This window comes from Bos javanicus, chromosome 21 (genome assembly GCF_032452875.1).
Source record: "Bos javanicus breed banteng chromosome 21, ARS-OSU_banteng_1.0, whole genome shotgun sequence".
Taxonomy (NCBI): domain Eukaryota; kingdom Metazoa; phylum Chordata; class Mammalia; order Artiodactyla; family Bovidae; genus Bos; species Bos javanicus.
Genome location: NC_083888.1, coordinates 30,547,736 through 30,570,120, shown reverse-complemented (window position 1 = coordinate 30,570,120; position 22,385 = coordinate 30,547,736). Strand labels below are relative to the sequence as shown.

The 22,385-nt window shown below is 45.1% G+C and overlaps 2 protein-coding genes across 7 annotated transcripts in view; one reads left to right on the top strand and one right to left on the bottom strand.

Annotated features, from left to right (window-relative positions):
• Positions 1–373: 373 nt before the first annotated feature.
• CHRNA3 (cholinergic receptor nicotinic alpha 3 subunit) lies at positions 374–22,079 on the top strand. Of its 6 annotated transcripts, none has more exons than XM_061394705.1 (7): positions 374–750; positions 2,344–2,483; positions 2,597–2,641; positions 3,744–3,853; positions 8,915–9,926; positions 15,023–15,147; positions 19,397–22,079. In XM_061394705.1, the coding sequence occupies exons 1-7, from the start codon at positions 666–668 to the stop codon at positions 19,398–19,400; spliced, it is 1,521 nt and encodes a 506-aa protein (XP_061250689.1). In that variant the 5' UTR covers positions 374–665; the 3' UTR covers positions 19,401–22,079. The 6 variants fall into 6 exon arrangements, with proteins under 6 accessions (XP_061250689.1, XP_061250690.1, XP_061250693.1 ...); XM_061394706.1 differs by having other exon boundaries at positions 15,023–15,161; XM_061394707.1 differs by lacking the exon at positions 374–750 and adding an exon at positions 861–904.
• The window catches only part of CHRNA5 (cholinergic receptor nicotinic alpha 5 subunit), a 28,481-nt gene continuing 25,072 nt past the window's right edge, over positions 18,977–22,385 (bottom strand). Inside the window, exon 6 of the mRNA XM_061394711.1 lies at positions 18,977–19,503. Coding sequence (XP_061250695.1) covers positions 19,342–19,503 — 162 coding nt within the window. The 3' untranslated portion in view covers positions 18,977–19,341. The remainder of the gene's footprint in view (positions 19,504–22,385) is intronic.

Here is a 22,385-nt window from a genome sequence, read left to right as displayed (position 1 = left end):
CCAAAACTGTTTCAACGGACTCACACCCTCTCCCCTCGTGGTAAACTATAAGGATTCTTTAAAAACACAATTACCATTATCACTCCTAAAATATTGAACAGTTACTTAATAGTTTCAAAATTCTGAGCCCTCGTCTTGAAGGTACGTTAGAGTCTTCCAGGCAGACAGACGATCGTCCGTCTAGCCCGATGGTCCCCAACCCCGGGGATGGGGAAGACTCCCATTCACCCAGGAAGCCAGGGACAGAGATGCGGCCCCTATTCTTCCCCGCGGTCGGTCAAGACCTGCTCCGATTGGCCCGGCGCGGAGCCGTCTGTCCGTGGGCGGCACCGACCACAGAGCGAGGGGAGAGAGCGCTCAGCACAGCGCACTGGCGCCCGGGGGCCCACCTTCCAGGAGCGGGCGCACCTCTCTCGGGTTAGAGGCTCCGGAACCGCGCGGGGGCGGGCGGGGCGGCGCTAAGGTTGTGGGTGGGGCAGTCGGGGCTCAGCGCGCCGGGCCCCGGTCGGACTCTGAGCGGGGCGGCTGCGCTGCGCGCCTGGCCGCGCGAGTCTGTCTCCGCCACCGCCCCGCTGGCTCCGGATTGTTCGGCCCCGCTGCGCCCCGCCCGCCGCCGGCCGCCCGCCCCGTCCGCGCGGAGCCTCCGGCCCGCGGGCCGACCCGCTATGGGCGCCCACCCGCGCGGTGTTCGCTCCGCGAAGCTCTCGCCGCTCCCGGCTGCGCCGCTGCTGCTTCTGCTTCTGCTGCCAGGTACGGGCGCGGGGCAACGGAGACCCGGAGGACCGAGCCGGGACCCAGGGTCCGTAGGGGTTGCGGCCCCGAGCGCAGCGCGGAGAGGCGGGGACAAGGGCGTCGTGGCCGGGGCCCTGCACCCTGTGTGGTCTGGCTCCGACCCGGCGGCGAGGTGGGTGGGTGCGTGCGTGTTTCCCCCTCGAATCCCCCATTCTTGAGAGTCTTCTGGGCGCGGCCCGGAGGCGCGGGGAGGGCCCGCACCGGGGGCCTGTCTTCCCCAGCCCGGGGTTACAGATTCGAGTCCCAGCCCTGCCTGTCGTCCTGCTTGGCGCACTGGCGCGCCCAGGCCGCGGGTTCCACTCTCCGCATCCCGCCCACCTCCTCGTTTTACGAATAGATGGGGAAGCTGAGGGCTAAAGGCTTGACCAAGGCCACCTGGGGGCGGAGGGGAGTCGTTTCGGGGCGCCAGCCTCTCCTCTTTGTCCTCGCCTCTCAGGCGCTGCTGGCGCCTCCCCGCCTTCCGCCAGGTTGCTTAGAGGAGCCTGTTAGGGAAATACCGGCCCAGACCCGACGACGCCAGAAAACTTTGTGAGTGTCCTGCGAGGGGTGGTAGATACGAGGGGGCGAGGGATTTGGCAGGGCTGACGGCAGTCCCTGCAGCTGGGCTGGATGTCGGTTGGGAGACGACGTTGTGACCATGCACTCAGAACGCTGATCCTGCCTTCCGGGGCTGAGGCCCCCACTACACAGAGCGCCGTCCGCTCCACACGGAGCTCCTGACTGTGGCCCAGTCTTTATCTGCGGGGCGGAGCGGGGAGGGCAGTCAAAATCCCTGGAGAAGTTGAGCTGAACTTCACCAAGGATTCCCCTCATCCCCATCCCCAGATTTCTCCCAGAACTGTAAGCGAGAAGCAAAAGACAGCTGACTCAGAATGCCTGGGGTGTGGCCTATAAACAAAGGGGGTCGCCAGGGGTTTCAGAGAGAGAAGAGTCTTTGATCAAGATGTGAAGACATCATTAGCAGGGACCGTGGGTCACACTCTGAGATCATGGGAGCCATGTAGGCACCCGGCTTCTAAGACGTTTGGTGGCCAAACCCCTGCAAGGTCCTGGGTGGGAAGGAGGAGAGTCCCAGTCCTGGGCTGCAGTCTCCCTCTGACCCTGGGGTGCCCCTGCCTTGGGAGTGGACTGGTCATCTCTCCATTGTGGCTGTGCCCTGGCAGACTTCACTTGTATCGCCCCTGCCCTGTAATAACAGAGATGATGGTTCTTGAGCTCTTACCACATGCCAGCACTGAGAGGTCAAGCCACTTGCCTCAGTTCACATCACTGCCAGGCAGTCTGTCAGGATTTGCACCAGATCTATCCGAATTCAGAGCTTGTGCTTGTAACCACTGTGCTTCTCACCGAATGTGTGTGATCTGATGGAATCCCTTCTGTCTTGGGCCTCAGTTTTCTCGTCTGTAAACTTGAAGGAGCGGGACTGGTCTGAAAGTCTGGAGTTCCAGAGAGTACCCCCAGCAGGTGGAGGGGAGGCTGTGGGTACGTGATGTTCCTGGGGAGGGGGAAAGTGATGACTACCCCAGGATCTGACGGGGCTACTTCCCTCAGTGGCCAGCACGTCCGACGCAGAGCATCGCCTGTTTGAGCGCCTGTTTGAAGATTACAACGAGATCATCCGGCCAGTGGCCAATGTGTCTGACCCGGTCATCATCCAGTTTGAGGTGTCCATGTCTCAGCTGGTGAAGGTGGTGAGTGTCAGAGCCACAAGCCGTGGCCGTGGGGGATGGAGCTTCTGGAAGAGCCTTTCCCAGAACCAGCCTTGTTTTTGTAATTCACCATCTACTTTAATCTCTCTGTCTAGGATGAAGTAAACCAGATCATGGAGACTAACCTGTGGCTCAAGCAAGTAAGTGACCAGACCCTGAGCACTGCTGCCCCCTGGTGGTGACTATTTTATTTGCTATCCCTGAACGAGAACAAAGGGCCTAGATGTGGACCTAGATGGGGTCCACTGACTAGCTGGTCTGTCTCTTCCTGGGCTTGGGGTCACATGCAGTGCCCTACACCCTCCTGGAAGGACTGCAGGGTCCAGCCCCTCAAGTCACAGACAATAGACTGAAGCCTGGAAAGAGAGAGAGACCCTGCCCCGCCCCACATGCTCACACAAAATGGCGCAGACCCAGGCCTAGAGCCCTGACCTCTGACTCTAGGGTGCTGCCTGAGACACCTCTTTCCCTTTCTCTTGCTAAAAACTCATGCTTAAGTCAGAATCATATGCCGTTGTAGTTGGGAGGGTGGGAGCTGGGGTTCTGGATTTTCTTGTTCAGATTGAGACCAAAGAAATCGGCTCCCACATGTCCTCCCCAGGGAGCTCTGTGCAGACATGGACAGATAACCCACTGACCTAAGGCTGATTCTTCCACCAGTCCAGCCAACTGGCCGGTCAGCTGAGCAGCCTTCTGTGAGCGCTCTGTGGCACAGATGCCCCTTGACCACAGCCTAAGGTCCTTTCTCTCCTTAGGCACTCAGGACTCAGCTCTCCCAGCCTCTGCACCCAGATACTTCTTGGGTCCTGGTGGGATTATGGTTCCTTCCCCAGAACCCTTCAGAGGCCAACCCTGCTCAACTTGGAGATAGAAAGGGGATTCTCTGTGTCATTAGCACTCTGTTATTAGGGCTTCATGGCATATCTGAGCCGTTTCAGGAATGTAAACAGCAGGAGCATAAGGCATGGACCTGGACCTAGCACTGGAAGTGACTGGAGAAAGCCCTAATGGTCCTAACTCATTGTTGGGGGCTGGGCTTGCCCCAACCATGGAGGCAGTGGCTCCCGGCAGCCAGCACCAGCCCAGTGCTATCCCCGTGACTAGCACCCACAGGAGGAACTGGGCCAGTGTGGTCTTCACGGAGATGGCTCTGCGATGTGTGGCAGAGGTGGGAGGTCACCAAGATGGGTGGTGTCAAGAGAAGTAAAACCACGCTGGTCCTTCTCCGCCTCCTCCCCCCAGATCTGGAACGACTACAAGCTGAAGTGGAACCCGTCCGACTACGACGGGGCCGAGTTCATGCGCGTCCCTGCGCAGAAGATCTGGAAGCCAGACATTGTACTGTACAACAAGTAAGGTGCCGGGTGGCCCCGACCCTCTTGGGGCTGTCAGCCTGGACCGGGGTCCTTGGCCTTCTGTGCTTTACAGCCTAGGCGTCCTGAGACCTTTGCCAAGAGGGCTTCATTCATCTGATTCATTCCACAGGTGTTTATTGGGCATCTCCTATATGCCAGGTGTTACGTGGTGCCTGAGAGCCCTCTTCCCTTTCCTCATGCTAAAAACTCATCTTTAAGTCAGAATCATATCCCGTTGTTGTTGAGATAAGGTGGCACAAAACATTAATAACCACCACTCCTCTTGCCTCTAGGAGTTTGCCAGACATCAGGGAAGCCAGGCATGAGTTATAATATCAAAACATACAGTGAGAGAGAGGAAGGGCAAAGAAGGAGATACATGGGAGTGGGCATTGGTCACCAAGGCAGGAGCTGAACCTCCCTGAAAGTCAGGTCCCACCAGGCCCTATGGTTAGGGCATGGGAAAGCTTCATTCTTCTACTCAACTAACTGATGCTCCCCTCCCAGCCTGATGCTGTACGTACGCCTTTGCCCACCAGTGGCAGGAAGCCCTGCTTCTTTCTCACTTTCAAAGGTTCTTTTCCAGCTGGTCTGAACCTGTACATCCTGGCACCTCCAAAACCAGCCTCTCTTTACATGCCAACCTGACACTTTGCGCATTTAACCTCTGTTCAGTTCAGTTCAGTCGCTCAGTCGTGTCTGACTCGTTGCGACCCCATGAATCACAGCACGCCAGGTCTCCCTGTCCATCACCTACTCCCAGAGTTCACTCAGACTCATGTCCGTCCAGTCAGTGATGCCATCCAGCCATCTCAGACACACAGAATTTTAATGGATATTTTACAGTATGTACTAGTTTATTCTCTGGGTATTGCAAAACTTCATGTTTGCACCTGTGCTTATCTCTGGAGTTATAGTGTCTTGAAAAAAGCAGTGAGCATTTTTCAGCAAAACACTTGATATAGAATTAGTCGAATCTGATTTTAAAGTGTTCTATGTTTAGGTATGTCTGCCAGATTAGTACAAATTAATATGTTTTACTATTAGTATTGGGACTAGAGGAGCTGAATCCCACTTTCTAGTCATGGGCTAAAAGAACTAAAAGAAGGAGTCCTTTATCCATTCCAAAGATGCTCCATGTTTTATTTATTGCTTTCCCAAGAAAAGACAGCATTCATATTTCTTTCATGCAACTTGTAAATTGGCACTTAAAGAACTGGGACAGGGGATAAATTAACTGGTTTGCAGAATGTGAGGCATCCTACGAATCTCCTGGTCCAGAGGCTCTTAGGGAGCTGGGCAGGGTGGTGAGAATTTTTCCTGAGATAGAATTAAAGTGGGCACAGCTTTTAATCTTATGATTTGAAAGTCATAGCTGTTTTCTTGCTGGCAGTCTTGGGTGAACAGCTGGGGTGCTTTAGGGATGTATGCTTTTAACAGTAATGAGAGATGTAGTGAAATGTTTCAAAGCAGATGTGGAGAGGAACAAATATCAAAAGGAATTTCCTTGGAATCTGAAGCTGAAAATAACATTTAGAGAAAATCATCCAGCTCCTCTCTCCTAACTAAAACTTCAGTTTCTCTAAACCTCAGGTGAAAGTTTCATCTCAACACACTAGAAACACCTTTTACCTTCTTATGCCAGTTTCTTCTATGGTTTTTTGTTTTCTGAAGTTCGTTCTCTAGTAGAATCCTCAGAAATTGTTCATGGACACCATATACCCTAAGTTCTCACACGTTCAGAACTCACAGTACCCTTTTTAGGTAATATTTTTGTCATTTTGCTGATATAAAATCCTTGGTTCACATTTTCCTTCCATGAAAATCTTAAAAATGCTGACTCATGTTCTAGTATGAAGTATTGCTGTCAAAAACGATTGCCAATCTAATTTTCTTTTTCTTGTATAATCTGGTGACTTTGGGGAGAGAAAAGGGACTCTATTAATAAGTGTGCCTGGACCACAGAAATAAACCAGGGCTATCCTGAAACATTAGGATGCATAGTCAGCTGGGATGCATACCCAGCTTTTTCTTGAGTAACCCAAAGATATTTTTCATTTACCTTTAAAATCTAGTTGTTTCACTCTGTATCATATACATAATAAGACTTCTTTTATTCCAGTAAATTTTTTATGAATTAGAGTTTTTAAGATTGTTTTGTTCTATTGCTTTATCTCTCCAGGAACTCCTTTTTCACATAAATTACAACTTCTTTACCTATATTCTCTGTTATTTTTTCTCAAATTCTTTTATCTCTTTTTGATTTACATTTTTCTCCTTTCTCTTTTTGTTTCAATCACTACACTGTCCATGGTGTCTGCTTGTTGTTATGTTTTAGTCTTTATTTCTGAAATGATTTTTAAAATTTCTTTTTTCCTATTCTTTCCTGCGTTTCATCTGTTCTTTATTGAACTCCTGTCGCTTACCCAGATTCTTACCTTTTCTGTCTCTAATTTACGCTGCTCTTTCAAAGTCTCTAAAGGTTGCTTTTATAGGTTAATTTGTAATGTCAGGTTATCCGTTTCATCTGTTCTGTGGCTGTATTTTTGTGTGCTTGCATGTTATTCAATTACTTTTCATATTTTTCTTACAGTATGTTAATAAGGGGTCCAATCTATCCGTCTTTGCTGTCTTTGTTTACAGCCTTTGTGGGTAAGAGCGCAACTCTGTGTCACCCGCTTGGGAGTTCCCTCCTCCAGTAGTCCCCTTGAAGCATTAAAATGCTCTGTGTAGGGACTTCCCTGGTGGTCCAGTGGCTGAGACTCTGCAGTCCCAATGCAGGGGGCCTGAGTTCGATCCCTGGTCAGGGAACTAGATCCCACACGCCACAATCATGAGTTCACATGCAGCCCATGCAGGAACCACTGGTGGCGGTGTTTGACCCCACACTCTCACATCTGAGCTTCATAGGGTTCCACGTAACCTAGTTCTGCTGGTGATGTGGGCAGTGAGTCCTCAAGTGTGTGTCCAAAAGGCCAGACTCAAGTTCCGAGCGTTCAAGGCTCTGCCACAAACTCTGTGGGACCCTGAGCAAGCAGTCCTGCTCTCTGACCTTCCGTTTCCTTTTCAAGGAAATGAGGGGCTTAGACCGGAGCAGGGATCATCAAGATTTTCTCTGAAAGACCAGGTAGTATTTTAGGCTTTGGAGGCCTTACAGCCTCTGTCATGGCGATATAGCCCTGTCCTTGTCACTTAATATTTGCAGACAATAGGCCACAAATGTGTATGGGTGTGTGCACCAATAAAAATTTATTCACAGAAATAGGGGCCAAGCCAGTGGGCCATAGCTTGCCAACTCTTGGACTAGTGCCTGGGCTCTGAAGGTCCATTTTGTTGATCCAGGATGCCTTAAGGAAAGTTGTTCCGGAGGCTTCTGCCTTCCCAGGGGTCCTTTCAGCCCTCCATGGAGTGTAGGCCAGCCTCCCAGAGCTCCTCCCTGCCCCACGTGGTCAAGTCCACTTGGGATTGCGTGGGTCCCTACCCCCCCACTTCTCATACCCCTCCTCCTTTCTTCCTGGGGTCAGGAATCATCTTCTGGGGAATCGAGGGCCCAGTATGATAAAGTGGGGCTGAGAACATATAAACGCAGGGCACCTTTGGGACAGTCCAGCTGGAGTAAAGGGCTTAATGGGTTTGACATCAAGTTCCACATGTAATGACTGTCCTGCTCAACAGAACATGGGAGGGTGGGAGGGCCAGAGACCAGCAAGGAGACAGGCCGCAGACACTTCCCTTCTGTCTTCACACAATGGTATCCAATAACAACCGGACAGGATATCTCTAAATGTTTAGGTTTGTCTTTTTTTTCCCCCCAGCTTTTTGGGCAAATTGGTATGGTAGTTGTTGCCTTTAGAAGGACATGCACGCCTTCAAATGCACAACTCTAAGAAACCAGTCAAAGGCTGGCTGACCCAGGGAAACATCAAGAGCCTTCACTGGGCAAAGCCATTGTTTTGAGGACTGGCTGGCTTCACTCTCAGATGCGAGACTGGACAGGGTATTGAGTTGGTCGACAGCAAATCTTCCACTGCACAAGCCAGCTGATAAATGCCAGCAAGCCAACTCTAAGAATAATATATATCTCTGCCTAGAGAGGAAGTCAGGGTGGATGTAGCTAAGGGAGAAGGAGCGTGGGGGAGAAATGGGGAAGGATAGGGACACAGAAGGCAAAGGAACCTGCTGTGCTGGGTTTAAAAGACAAGGAATCAGAAAATGTGATTATTCTTTCTAGAACAGTGCAGGGAAGAATGGGGGAGTGTGGTGAACCGGAGAACCAGAATCCAGAGACAGGGCCTGGTAATAGACCCATCTAACAGGGCTCAGTTTAATGGGAGTGGGTGCCCACGGTGGACTCCACAGCCCTTGGAGGTCCAGGGTGTGCTCTGCATGCATGGGTGTACACATATTGCACACCCAATTGAGGACAGAAGGAGGCGGCATTACAAGGACTAAACTATAGGGACCTGAACACCTGCCTCCAAACGGCCACGTTCATTAATTTCTTTTATTAATTAAAGGAGAAAACTCCCTCGCATTTGGAGTATCTCAGTAAATATCAGGGCTTCCCAGGTGGCTCAGTGGGTAAAGAATCCACCTGTGATGCACGAGATGTGGGTTGGATCCCTGGGTCGGGAAGATCTCCAAGAGGAGGGAATGGCAACCCACTCCAGTATTCTTGCCCGGAGAATTCCATGGACAGAAGAGCCTGGCGGGCTACAGTGCACAGGGTTGCAGAGTCGAACACAACTGAAGCGACTGAGCATGCACACACTCGATAAGTTTCAAGTAGGGAGTTGTATGGTGTGGAATGAACCAGTGACATGGCCTGGGTTGGGGAGAATGATGATGAGTGTGTCAGACTGTCTGTGGGTGGGGGGTCCTGGGCCTCAGTATCCCCATTGGTAAATGGAATGGTGGCCTGGGAGACTTTTTATAGCCCTTTGAACACTTACATTCTGCAGTTTTACAAGTCGCCACTTGCTGTTTACCAGCTGGCAGTGTGAGAGGCTGGACTAGATGACCACATGTGTGCCACACACCTCCCGTTTGTTTTCACAGTGCTGTTGGGGATTTCCAAGTGGACGACAAGACCAAAGCTTTACTCAAGTACACGGGGGAAGTGACTTGGATCCCCCCAGCCATCTTTAAGAGCTCATGCAAAATCGACGTGACCTACTTCCCGTTTGATTACCAGAACTGCACCATGAAGTTCGGTTCCTGGTCCTACGACAAGGCAAAAATCGACCTGGTCCTGATCGGCTCCTCCATGAACCTCAAGGACTACTGGGAGAGCGGCGAGTGGGCCATCATCAAAGCCCCTGGCTACAAGCACGACATCAAGTACAACTGCTGCGAGGAGATCTACCCGGACATCACCTACTCGCTCTACATCCGGCGCCTGCCCCTGTTCTACACCATCAACCTCATCATCCCCTGCCTGCTCATCTCCTTCCTGACTGTGCTCGTCTTCTACCTGCCTTCCGACTGCGGTGAGAAGGTGACCCTCTGCATCTCGGTGCTCCTCTCCTTGACCGTGTTTCTCCTGGTGATCACCGAGACCATCCCGTCCACCTCACTGGTGATTCCCCTGATCGGCGAGTACCTGCTCTTCACCATGATCTTTGTAACCTTGTCCATCGTCATCACCGTCTTCGTGCTCAACGTGCACTACAGGACCCCGACCACCCACACGATGCCCGCATGGGTGAAGACCATATTCTTGAACTTGCTTCCCAGGGTCATGTTCATGACCAGGCCAGCAAGCAACGAGGGCAACACTCAGAGGCCAAGACCCTTCTATAGCGCTGAGCTCTCAAACCTGAATTGCTTCAGCCGCATAGAGTCCAAGGTCTGCAAGGAAGGCTACCCCTGCCAGGACGGGCTGTGCGGCTACTGCCACCATCGCAGGGCAAAAATCTCCAATTTCAGTGCCAACCTCACGAGAAGCTCCAGTTCTGAGTCTGTTGACGCTGTGCTGTCCCTCTCTGCTCTGTCACCGGAAATCAAAGAAGCTATCCAAAGTGTCAAGTATATTGCTGAAAATATGAAAGCACAAAATGAAGCCAAAGAGGTAAGGCTGTGTCTGTTATTACATTAGCATTCACTCATTCAACAAACATTTATTGGTTCTTTGTGGACAAGGCTTAGGGTGGGGTTAAGGAATTAGACTTAACTCACTGGCATCAGTGAGCTGTTTTCAGACCTGCTCTTCCATGTACCAGTTACATATCCCTGGATGTGTTGCCTCACTTGTGTGAGCCTGTCTTGTCTTCTGTAAAATGGGATGATAAAGGTTGTATGTAGTGCCTTGCATTTAGCTCCTGGGCTGCCAGCCGTTTAGGCCATAGGAACTCCTAATGCCAAGAGAGAATGGATTAGGAGGTAGGCTGGAAGAGGGAATGAGACCAGATGACCTACAATTAGTATTGATTAGCTGAGCTGACGTTTTAAACTTGACTGATTGTGTCCCCCTATCCCCCTGTAGGTGTAATTTACATAAGGTACACGTGTCTTAAGTGTGCATACAGTTCAGTGAATTATTACATTATGTGTACACTCGTGGAACCATGATCTAGATAAAGACATAGAACATTTCCAGTGCCCAGAAAGCTCCCTCGTGCCCCTCGCAGTCAGTACCCCACTCCCTCCCTCCTTAGTAGCCGCTGAGCCTGGCCTCTTTTCCATTAATTTTACCTATTCTTTAGAAAATGTTTTAAAACTTATTGGCTGCACTAGCTTTTAGTTGTGGCATACAGGATCTAGTTCCCTGACCAAGGATTGAACCTGGGCCCCCTGCATTGGGAGAGTGGACTCTTAGTCACTGGACTACCAGGCAAGTCCCTGATTTTACTTACTCTTGAAATTCATATAAGTAGCATTGCATAACCTCTTTCATATTTGACTTATTTCTTTCAACAAAATGTACAAAACGTCTGAGGTTCATCCTTTGGGCTTGTTACTGCTGTGTAGTATTCTGCAATAAGACAACACCGCCTTCTGTTTATTAATTCCATCTACAATTGTTGGGTGTTTCCAGGTTGGGGCTATTGTGAATAAAGCGGCTCTAAATGTTCTTATACATATCTTTGGGTGAATACATACGTTCGTTTCTCCTGGATACACACCTAAGGACGGCACTGCTGGCTCACTGCAGAGATGTATTTTCCACTTAAGTGGATACTGTCAGGTTTCCAAAATGTTTAAGCCGATTGACACACCCACTGGCGACGTTTGCGAGTCCCCAGCTGCCGCCTCTCCTCGCCAGCGGGGTGAAGTGGCATCACTTGATGTTTTAATTAGCATGTCCTGGTTGAGTAATGAATGGGTCTCCTTTTCATATGCTTATGGGCCATTTGGATATCTTCTTTTGTGAAATATCTATTCACACGCTTGCCCATGGTTTTTTCATTGGGTGGACTTCTATTTTGTCCAAAAATCTTATTTTAGAACTAGTGATAGGTATTAATGATGGGGAAGCGTTACGTGTTTGGCTGCTCCCACTCTGTTTACCCCCAAGGTTATTATGCTCTGCCTTAAGTTGCTTATTAGCAGAGAGCTAATTACTAGATAATTTCATTTCCTGATGCCCTGGAGGTAATTAATGTTGGTAGGGAATGTCTAGATCCCCTCTTTCAGCTGTGAATGGCATATTAATAGGAGTGGATGAGACAGGAGGGAGACAGAGACAGTGGCCCTATCTCCTCACCCCACCCATCCGAGCAACTCTGTGCCCATCTTGTGACTGTAACAATGCGCAGCCGCCCGATGATGTCAGAAATTTAGCCAAAAGGCCAGGCCTGCCTTCAGATTCTGTTGAAGCAATTGTTGGACATTGAGTACATGATTAGTGAAAACCTCTTGTTGGTCTAACACTAAGCACTTTTGCAGATACTCTCTAACATTTATCTACTTTTAAAATCATCACTTCTTTGGAGTGATAATTGGGTGGACTTCTATTTCCTCCAAAAATCTTCGGTTAGAAATAGTGATAGGTATTAATGATGGGGAAGCTTTACACTTATGTGTTTGGCTGCTCGCAACTAGAGGCACATGGTTCATCTCATGAGGCAGCCACTGCTCACCTCTGGTCATCTGGTGATGTGGTCCCATTGTTTTTCCAGAGAATGCAGAAATCTGGACCACAGGGCAGTGGATTGCTGTTTGTGAAAGGGTGGCAGGTGTTAGAATAAAGATGCCTACTCAGTGCTCTGGGGAGTTGGGCTGTCGGAAGGATTCCTTTTTCTATCTTACTGTGTGACTGACACACTGCTGTGTACATAATTTCCCAGAGATGTTTTAATTTCCTAATTCCCCGGCTCCAACTTGGCTGGTTTTACCTGTCCTGACCTCCTAGGAATTCAAACCAAACAGGCCCAGTTCTCCCAGAGCCATCTCGTGAGGGTGCTGGGAGCCTGTGAATGACTGTCCCTGGACACACCAGGCCCCACAGGGACAGGAGTGTCACCGTGTCCCCTGCCTTGGCTCTTCTCGAGCTGTGTTGGTGCCCCTTACTTGCTCACACTTGTGAGGAGTTTCACTAACACTCTAAATTCAGAGTTAAGGTAGGATTGGGTTCCAAATTAGAAAACTAGTCAGGGAGCTTGTGGGTCTCCTGTTAATACTTTCGTTTGACGGTTTTGACAGCTGATCCTTCAAGACTGGTTCCATTGCATGAGTTGCTCTTGAGGTCTTGGAGGCGTGCACAGATCAGAGCCATGACCTTCTGAGCTCATAAGCCTGAGGCACTTGTTTGGTTGAGATATAGATACAGAGATATATCTATAGATGTATGTATATCTGTTACTTCATTCATTCCAACCAGAGTCTGACTTTTGATCAACGATTTATTTATATGTATTGTAATTACTGATTTCCGAGGGTTAAATTTCGGGCATCTTATTTCATGTTTTGCATTTACTTTTTTTTTTGCCCCGGTTCTTGTCGTGCTTTAGAAACATGAAACTTCTTTTGCTGATTGAAAGCCGTGTGCTCTCTTTTTATTCTTCTGTCACCTTGTCCCTCAAGATCTCCTCCTCGTCCCTTTCACTCCGCTGTGGTGGTTTCATCTTTGATGTGGGGAGTGAGGCGGGACGTCTCAGGCCCCGCCAGTCAGTGGGCACCTTTTCTCCTCTCTCTTCCCGGCTCCACTTTGCTCACAAGTGGCCCCACCTGCCTGTCTGGGCCAGGAGTAGCAGGCTGGAAGGAGGCACAGGGTTGGGGGAGAAGAGCACAATCAATCCCTCTCCAGTTCTTCCTTCTAACAAGACCCTCCTCCTCCAACCCCACGCTCATGCTCACACTCACCAAGCCACACCCGTGCGTGTTTCTGACCGTCTTTACTGCAGTCTCTTTTCTGGGATATCTCCGGGGATGGGCTGAGGGATGACACCAGGCACTTGGGCCAGGTTACCATTCTGCCTAACACGCATCTACCTGTTCACGCATCATCGGTGCCAAAGTTTCCAGAGAACAGCCAATAGCATTGTGCCGAAATACCCAGAGTCAGACATACAGTTAATTTTCCCCCAGATCTCTTTGCAGCACTCTTTGTATTATGTGTAAGACCCGAGTTCACTCTTTCTTCACCAGGCTAAACCATGTGAAATGCTGTCAGAGGGAGATTTATAATGCCTCATTTTTAAAATCAGCATGAATATCAATTGGTATTATTCATTAAGGACCCTGTGCCAGGCACGTATTTCATTTAATCTTCGTAACAACTCTCTGAAGTAGGTACTGTTCTTATCCCTGATTTACCAATGAGGAAACTGAGGCTAAGCGAGGTCACATATTTGAACCAGATTCTCACACCTAGAAAGCAGCAGAGCTGGGAATTGTAACAAGTCTTGCTTTTTCCACCCCACTGCTTCCTAGAGCCTTAGGAGGTTTAGCCAGTAGCGGGGTTAGTAGAAATTACAGGGTCTATTTTATACTTGAAGCTTTTACAAACCAGTCTTAGGGATTTGAATAAAGTACCTTGTGGCAAACAGGGCATTATAGTTCTAATCCTTTGACTTCTCAGTGTCATCGAGAGGATGCATTGACTCAAGTTCCTAATGGTGAAATAGAATCTTGGTCTCCCAGCCCCATCTCAGTCCACTTAATTAAATTACAAAATCACATGCTGCCTCTTTATTATGTGATTATTTCTTAAAAAATCAGTTGATTCATGGGTTCTCTTTTTCTCAATCCAATTATGGTTTCCTTGCTTTCTGAGTTGTCTAGGAGTATAATTAATGTGCAGTTCTCCTTCCTATTTCAAGCCAGAATTTGAAGCTCTATTATATACAATTAGACTCGCTCTTTCTTCCATCTTTTACTTTATTGTCAGCAATTGTTTCTGACTTTGAACCTGTCCTATAATTATACAGAATTCCCTGATACTTTGGCCTTATAATTGAAGATGATAGTTGGCTAGTTGGGTATTGTGGACAGGGGGACTGTGTGAGAGAAAGAGTGATGAGGGGCTTGCCCTGGTGTGCTTGTTTCATTTTTGAAACAGATGTTAAAAGGAAATTAGAATCTAAAACTGGATAAGAGCTAGTACTTTGAAATAATGGTAAATGATGTTGGATTGCTTTAGCTATTCTAACAAGGGCCCAGAATCCTCCCACAGAAGTATAAGTCAAATAACTGGTTTAACTAACTTTATAAATTAGAATTCAATTTGGGGGGGTGGGGGAAATGGGTTATGTATATATTAAGAAATTTCTTATTTATGGGAGTTCCCTGGCGGTCCAGTGGTTAAGGCTTCACCTTCCAGGGCAGGGGGTGCAGGTTCGATCTCTGGTCAGGGACCTAAGACCCCACATGCCTCCCGGCCAGAAAACCAAAACATAAAACGGAAGCAATATTGTAACAAATCCAATAAAAACTTTAAAAATGGTTCCCATCAAAAAAAATCTTTAAAAAAAGAAATTTCTGATTTTAAAGCATTTAATATGACACTTTATTCTTGTTTCTCTAGTACATAAAGAGAAATGTGAGAAGGGAGATTTCCTCAGACTACATTAATTAGGAAAAAAAAGTTTTCTTGCATGTTGGCAGCAGAATGGTTTCTTCTCCTCTTGAAACCCATTTATTAAATATTTGTTGAAAATATGTTCAGTTTGCCTTTTCCTTCCTGCTTTATTTTTTCCTCTCATGATTTTTGTTTTTGTCTTTCAGATTCAAGACGATTGGAAATATGTTGCCATGGTGATTGATCGTATTTTTCTGTGGGTTTTTATCCTGGTGTGCATTTTAGGGACGGCAGGATTGTTTCTACAACCCTTGATGACCAGGGACGACGCGTAAGAACTAAACTGTGTGTTATTTATGAGGTTATTTGTGGGCGTTGAGGGAGAGGGGGCTCACTTTTTAGTTTTCATTGTAAAGTACACAGCATAAAATTTATCATCTAAACCACGTTTAAGTCCACAGTTCAGTGGTAAATATATTCACATTGTTATGTAACCATCACCACCATCCCACCCAACTCTAGACCAGTTAAACAATCACCCCCCATTCTCCCCTCTCCCCAGCAACCATCATAATACTTTGTCTTTATGATTTTGACTAAGCTAAGTACTCATGTAAGTGCAATCACACAATATTTGTCTTTTTGTGACTGGCCTGTTTCATGTTGCAGAATGTCCCTAAAGGTTCATCCGTGTTGTAGCATATTGCAGAATTTCCTTACTTTTTAAGGCTAAATAATACTCAGTTGCAAGTATACACATTTTATTGTCCATTTATCTGTTGATGGACACTTGGGTCGCTCCCAGGTTTTACCGGTTGTGGATAATGCTGCTACGAACATGGGTGTACAAATCTCTCTTCTGTACCTTGCTTTCAGTTCTTTTAGGGATATACCGAGAAGTGGAATTGTTCGATCATTTGTTAATTCTATTTTTAATTTTTTGAGGAACTGCCATTCTGTTTTCCACCAGGGCTGTGCCGTTTTACATTCCCATCAACAACGCACGAGTTTCTCTACATCCTCATCGTACTTATCGTTTTCTGGGTTTTTTTTTGACAATAGCAAACCTACCGGTTGTGAAGCGGTATCTCATTGTAGTTTTGATTTGCATTTCTCTAATTATTAGTAATTTTGAGCATTCTTCATGTGTTTAGTGGCCATTCTTGTGTCTGCTTTGGAGGAATGTCTCTTCAAGATCTTTGCCCATTTTTGAATTGGGTTGTTTTTTAAGTTTTAGGAGTTCTCTTTATATTCTGGATATTAATCCTTTATCAGATACATGATTTGCAAATATTTTCTCCCATTCTGTGGGTTGTCTTCATTACTGTTGATAGTATCTTCTGATGCACAAATTTTTAAAATTTTCAAGAAGTCCACTTTGTCTGTTTTTTCATTTCTTACCTGTGCTTTTTTGTGTCATATCCAAGAAACCACTGCCAAATCTAATGTCATAAAGCATTTGTCCTGTTTTCTTCTGAGAGCTTAATTGTTTTAGGTCTTAACATGTAAGCTTTTTCTTAATAGAGGTTCCTATCATCACACTACTGGCTTTGCTTTTGGCATTTCAAAGCTTACTTATTATCCAGTTGTCTTGACTTTTGTTAAAAAAAAAAGATTCACACAAGAAAAATGTCAAGAGTATTATAGGTAAATGAACATTTAACCAGCCTTTGGATTAGGTAAAAAAAATGTCAAAGTATAATTCTTCTACAGTGATAAGTAGCATGCTGTGCTATGGACCATGTAAAAATGGACTAATTACAGAAACTGTAGGGGTTTTTTTTTTAGTGGTGGAGACATAGCTGGATGAGAAAAAAGAAAAACCTTGCTGTTCAGAAATGGGAAGAATTGTCTGGTTCAGTATCACAACAGATTTCACAATGGTTTTCTTATTTAGCTCATGATCTCCTTGAAGTTTATATCATTTCAGCAAGACCTCACTACTATCATTTCTTACCATGCACTTTTTTTTTATTTTTACTGTTTTTCAAGAGTCCTAGGACCATGCCCTCATTTTGGATAGCCTTATTTATCTTGCATAATTCTAAATGATTAAGAGAGATTATATCCATCCATTCCATCCTAAAGGAGATCAGTCCTGGGTGTTCATTGGAAAGGCTGATGCTGAGGCTGAAACTCCAATACTTTGGCCACCTCATGCGAAGAGTTGACTCACTGGAAAAGACCCTGATGCTGGGAGGGATTGGGGGCAGGAGGAGAAGGGGACGACAGAGGATGAGATGGCTGGATGGCATCACCGACTCGATGCACATGAGTTTGGGTGAACTCTGGGAATTGGTGATGGACAGGGAGGCCGGGCGTGCTGCGATTCATGGGGTCACAAAGAGTCGGACACGACTGAGTGACTGAACTAAACTGAACTGGAGAGAGATTATTCTTAGCCACACATTCGTTGTTAATGAGCCTTCAGAACAGGATTTCTCACCCTTAGGACTGGTAACATTTGGGGCCAGATTAATTCTGTGTTGAGGGGCAGATCTGTCCTGTACACTGTAGGATCTTTAGTAGCACCCTGGCCCCTACCCACTAGATGCCAATAACATAACCCCACCCCTTGCCAGGTACAATGACCAAAGATGTCTCCAAGGATTTTAAGTGTCCCCTCAGAGACAAAACTGCCCCTGGTTGAGAACCATTGCTTTAGATAAATTATTAAACAGAGCATATCCCATACTCTACTTCTGAATCTGAGTACTGGCAAAAGATGATGATTTACAGAGACTGTTTTAATCTTCTCACTAGTCATTATGATGTTTTTCCTATGCAAAAACAAAACTGACAAAATTGCAGCCCACCGTGACTCATGTTTCAATAAGCTAAAAGAGATTTCTATAAAATGTATTTACATGTAAATTTTTAAAGTAAGGCTTCCATGGTGGCTCAGCTGGTAAAGAATCCACCTGCAATGCAGGAGACCCCAGTTCGATTCCTGGGACAGGAATATCCACTGGAGAAGGGATAGGGTACCACTCCAGTATTCCTGGGCTTCCTTGGTGGCTCAGCTGGTAAAGAATTCACCTGCAATGCAGGAGACCTGAGTTTGGGAAGATCCCCTGGAGAAGGGAAAGGCTACCCACTCCAGTATTCTGGTGTGGAGAATCTCATGGACTGTATAGTCAGTCCATGGGGTCCCAAAGAGTCGGACGCGACTGAATGACTTCCACTTTTTAAAGTAAGGGTAGTGGAGATATAAGAAGAAGGATCGGGGATATAGACAAGCTGTGACAACCAGCAGACTTATTTAAACTCATCAAATCAGGAGACTGTCACTCATTAAATAGCACTAAACACCTGCCTACAATAAAATGCAAATTAGATAGGATCCCCTCTGCCTTCCAAAGAGTGTTGACTTGAACTTAGACCTGTTGCTTACTAAAAATAAATAAGGTATCTGTTGTGTCAAGAGCTAAGAACTCTAAATTGAATGCAAGATTTCTATCAGTATTTTCCTCCTGGTCATAGCTGAATCAGGAAAATTTAGAGATGAAATTTTAACTTGTCTACCTGCGATACATGATACTATACTGAATAAGTAGTAATAGGCTAAGACTAGATTACATCTAAAGGCCCTCACAACTCTAATATTCTACTACTGTACTGTAATTTTTGGAAGGAAAGAGGTAAAACTGAAACATCACAGGTATGTAACAGTGTGCTTATACATAATTAGAATATCACCTTTAATATTAGAAGATGGTTTTCTCACAGAACAATTCAGTAGTATACACAGACGTGTTCTTAAAATGGGATTCACTTAGTTGTAGTGGACACTTCTAAGGTCAAGGATCAAAAGATGCTACCAGAATTTATATAAAAAGGTGGTCCTATTAATTGTGCAAAAAGTAGACAAGAGAATTGAAATAATGTTAGGGATATGCTATACTGCATGTCCATAGGAATTGTCTATTGTATGACCTGATAATGGAAGGTAAGCTGTAAAAATAGTTAATAATTGTTTAGTTTCAGCATCTACAAAATAAAGTAAGCCTTAAAGGAATTCCCAATTCCCATTTTTCATTTTTTAAAAATACTGGTTATAAAAAAGCTGCATCATATTCAATCATTATCATACCAAGTAGCCAGCTTATTTAAAACAACAGTATACTGTAGCTGTTATGCAGTAAATACAGGACAGAGAGAATTTTTAAATGTGTACTTTTACCAAATGAAATCAGTCTTCAAATACAACAGGATTTTCCAGCACAGTCAAAAGATGAACTTCACTGCTGATTACAAAGTAGAATTATTTGCCAGGATACAAACATTAGATTTTTATTAGTTCAGTTTAGATAATATTTTGTGCTATTATTTTTAGAAGATCAAATATTATTCACTCAGTTACTACTTCAGTCATGCAGCTAAATATTTTAATGGGCAATCTATTGAGATAAACTGATGCTGGTTGCATCAAATTTGAAACACAATTTACATTTTTGTAATTCATAGGTGCCATAAGAAATATGTGCCTTTTAACTAAATTCCTACTACAACCCCTTGGAAAGTGTCACTTATTTTCATTTCCAATATGAATTGGTACTATTATATTTGCCCATTTATAGATAACAGGAACAAAAAGCCCAAGAGATCCAACAACTGAAACCAGAAGAAAAGTCCACAGAAACATCCGATCAAGAACCTGGGCTATGAATTTCCAATCTTCAACAACCTGTACCAAAAAAAAAACAAAAACCAATGTTAAATAATTAAGACACAATTTGTAAATTTACACGTCAACTTATAATACAAGTGGCTTATTTTAATCAATTTTTAATAAAATATAGTACTTGCATATCTTACAATAAACTTTAAAAATATTTTTAATTCTTACTATATATAGTTATTTCTATTAATTATTCTGGCCCAGGAGTGTTTGTTTTAATTTTTAAAGACAATCCAGCCTGAAGTTAATCTCATGACAAATGAAAAGTTGGTTCAGAATAATATACATTCAACAGCTGTTAATCTTCTTCCTCGCCTCACTTGCTTTATTTAGTTCTGGATTTCCTAGGGACCATTTTAACCTAAGCTCATGAGTTCAGATCAAACCGGTCAATCCTAAAGGAAATCAACCCCGAATATTCATTGGAAGGACTGATGCTGAAGCTGAAACTACAATACTTTGGCCACCTGATGCGAAGAACTGACTCATTAGAAAAGATCCTGATACTGGGAAAGACTAAAGGCAAAAGGAGAAGGGGATGGCAGAGGATGAGATGGTTGGATGGCATCACCAACTCAATGGACATGAATTTGAGCAAACTCCAGGAGATAGTGGAGGACAGAGGAGCCTGGCATTCTGCAGTCCATGGAGTCACCAAGAGTCGGACATGACTTAGCAACCGAACAACAATAACATGAGTTCAGATCTGCCAGCAGAGAGCGCATTCCCTCCCCGTTTTTGCAGCCCAAGCAGAGAGCTGGCTCAGCAGGTGTGAGTGACCTCAAGGAAAGCGCAGGCTGAGACCAGGCCCTGAGCACCAGAGGGTCCTACTCAACAGGCCATGTCCTTGACCATGGGCTTCCTTAGCCCCTGCTATGAAGCACAGAGTCTTCTATAGGAACTGTGCACCGAAGTTTCAGGATAATGTAAAATTTAGAGGATTATAAAACCCTACAGCTTCTCTACTTTCAAGTTTTTTCCTTGAAAATAAACCCCCTTTACTGGTCTCATGGAAGGTGCCCTGACCCTGCTGTACAACACTTTGCAGACACTCATTAAATACAGTCGAGGGACTTCCCTGGTGGTCCAATGGTTAAGACTCTGAACTTCCAATGCAGGGAGTGTGGGTTTGAGTCCTGGTCGGGGATTTAAGGTCCCACATGCTGCACTGATTGGCCAAATAAATAAATCCTATCTCAATCCATACTATTACCTAATATCTGTATTTTTTAAGACTCCTTTGATGGCTTCACCTTATAAACTAATTTAACTAGATACTTACATCAAATAGAAACTTTATGTTTCACAAGTATTAAAAGTTTATAGATTAATACAACATTGTAAATCAACTATACTTGAGTAAAATTTTTTTTTAAGTTTATTAGAAACATATGTCAATGTCCCTTTGACGGAGAGGGCTAGTATTTTACCAGATTAATTCCATCTGCTTACCACACGTGCTAGAAATTTTTCCATTTAACAAAGTTTTCGAGATTAGAATTCATATACATATTTTATGTTAGGTACTATTGTATTTTCTTTTTATTTACAATATAATATTAGTTTCAGGTATACAATAGTCATTCAAAATTTTTATAGATTATACTCCATTTAAGTTATTGTAAAATATCAGCTAGGGACTTCTCTGGTGGCACAGTGGATAGGAATCCGTCTGCTGATGCAGGGGACAGGGGTTCAATCCCCAGTCCGGGAAGATTCACTTTCTGAGGAGCAACTAAGCCCATGCTCCACAGCTACTGAGGCAGCATGCCCTGGAGCCTGTGCTCCACAACAAAGAGCACCCCTGCTCTCTGAAACTAAGAAAGTAATGAAGACCTGGCACAGCCAAAAAGATACACATTTAAAAAAATATTTCCTGTGCTGTACAATATATCCTGATAGCATTTTTACATATAGTAACCTGTACCTCTTAATCCCCTGGCCTGCCTTGCCCCCTTTTTCCCTTTCACCACTGGTAACCTCTAGTTTGTTTTCTGTACCTGTGAGAAAATTCATATAATTTTAATGCAACTATTAAAAGTAAATTCAATTATAAAAAGTCGTTATTATAGTCATACCTTTAAAAATATTACACAAGAGAAATAAAGAATAGTGACAAGACTGAAATATTTTGAAAAGAACACCAGTTCAATAACACATTAATAAAATGTATTCATAGTTTAATTCTTGCATTTTAAAAATTAAATAAGGACCTAGTGAGTTATTTTTCTATAACAATGTTTGGAGCAAATTTTGTTTTTAAGGAATTAAGCATATTATTAAATACTAGACATATATCTGATGTATAATGCATAACACCTGAGACATTATTGCTGTTAAGTTCACTAACATTCTCTTGTAAGCGAACAACAAGAGGATTCTAGAAAAATATCTTGGGTGTATTTATAAAGCCTACATTAGAGTCATTCTTTAAAAAACTAAATTCACTTTTGATAAATTACAATGCAGTTGTGCCTGCAGATGACCATAGAATTCAGAAACAAAGTTACTGAAGATCAAATTCAAACAGTTAATCCTGTTAGCCAAAGCTAACTATGCCTTAGGAAAACAGAACACCAGAATCACACAGCGTTACTAAAAGCATTCCAGCACAGACTTCAGGAACAGACTTGTGGACATGGTGTGGGAAGGGGAGGGTGGGGCGAATTGACAGAGTAGCATGGAAGCATATACACACCGTATGTAAAATAGAGAGCCAGTGGGAATCTGCTGTGTGACACTGGGAGCTCAGCCCAGTGCTCCGTGACAACCTGGAGGGGTGGGATGGGGTGGGAGACGGGAGGGAGGTTCAAGAAGGAGGGGACATATGTGTACCTGCGGCTGATTCATGTTGATATATGGCAGAAACCAGCACAATATTGTAAAGT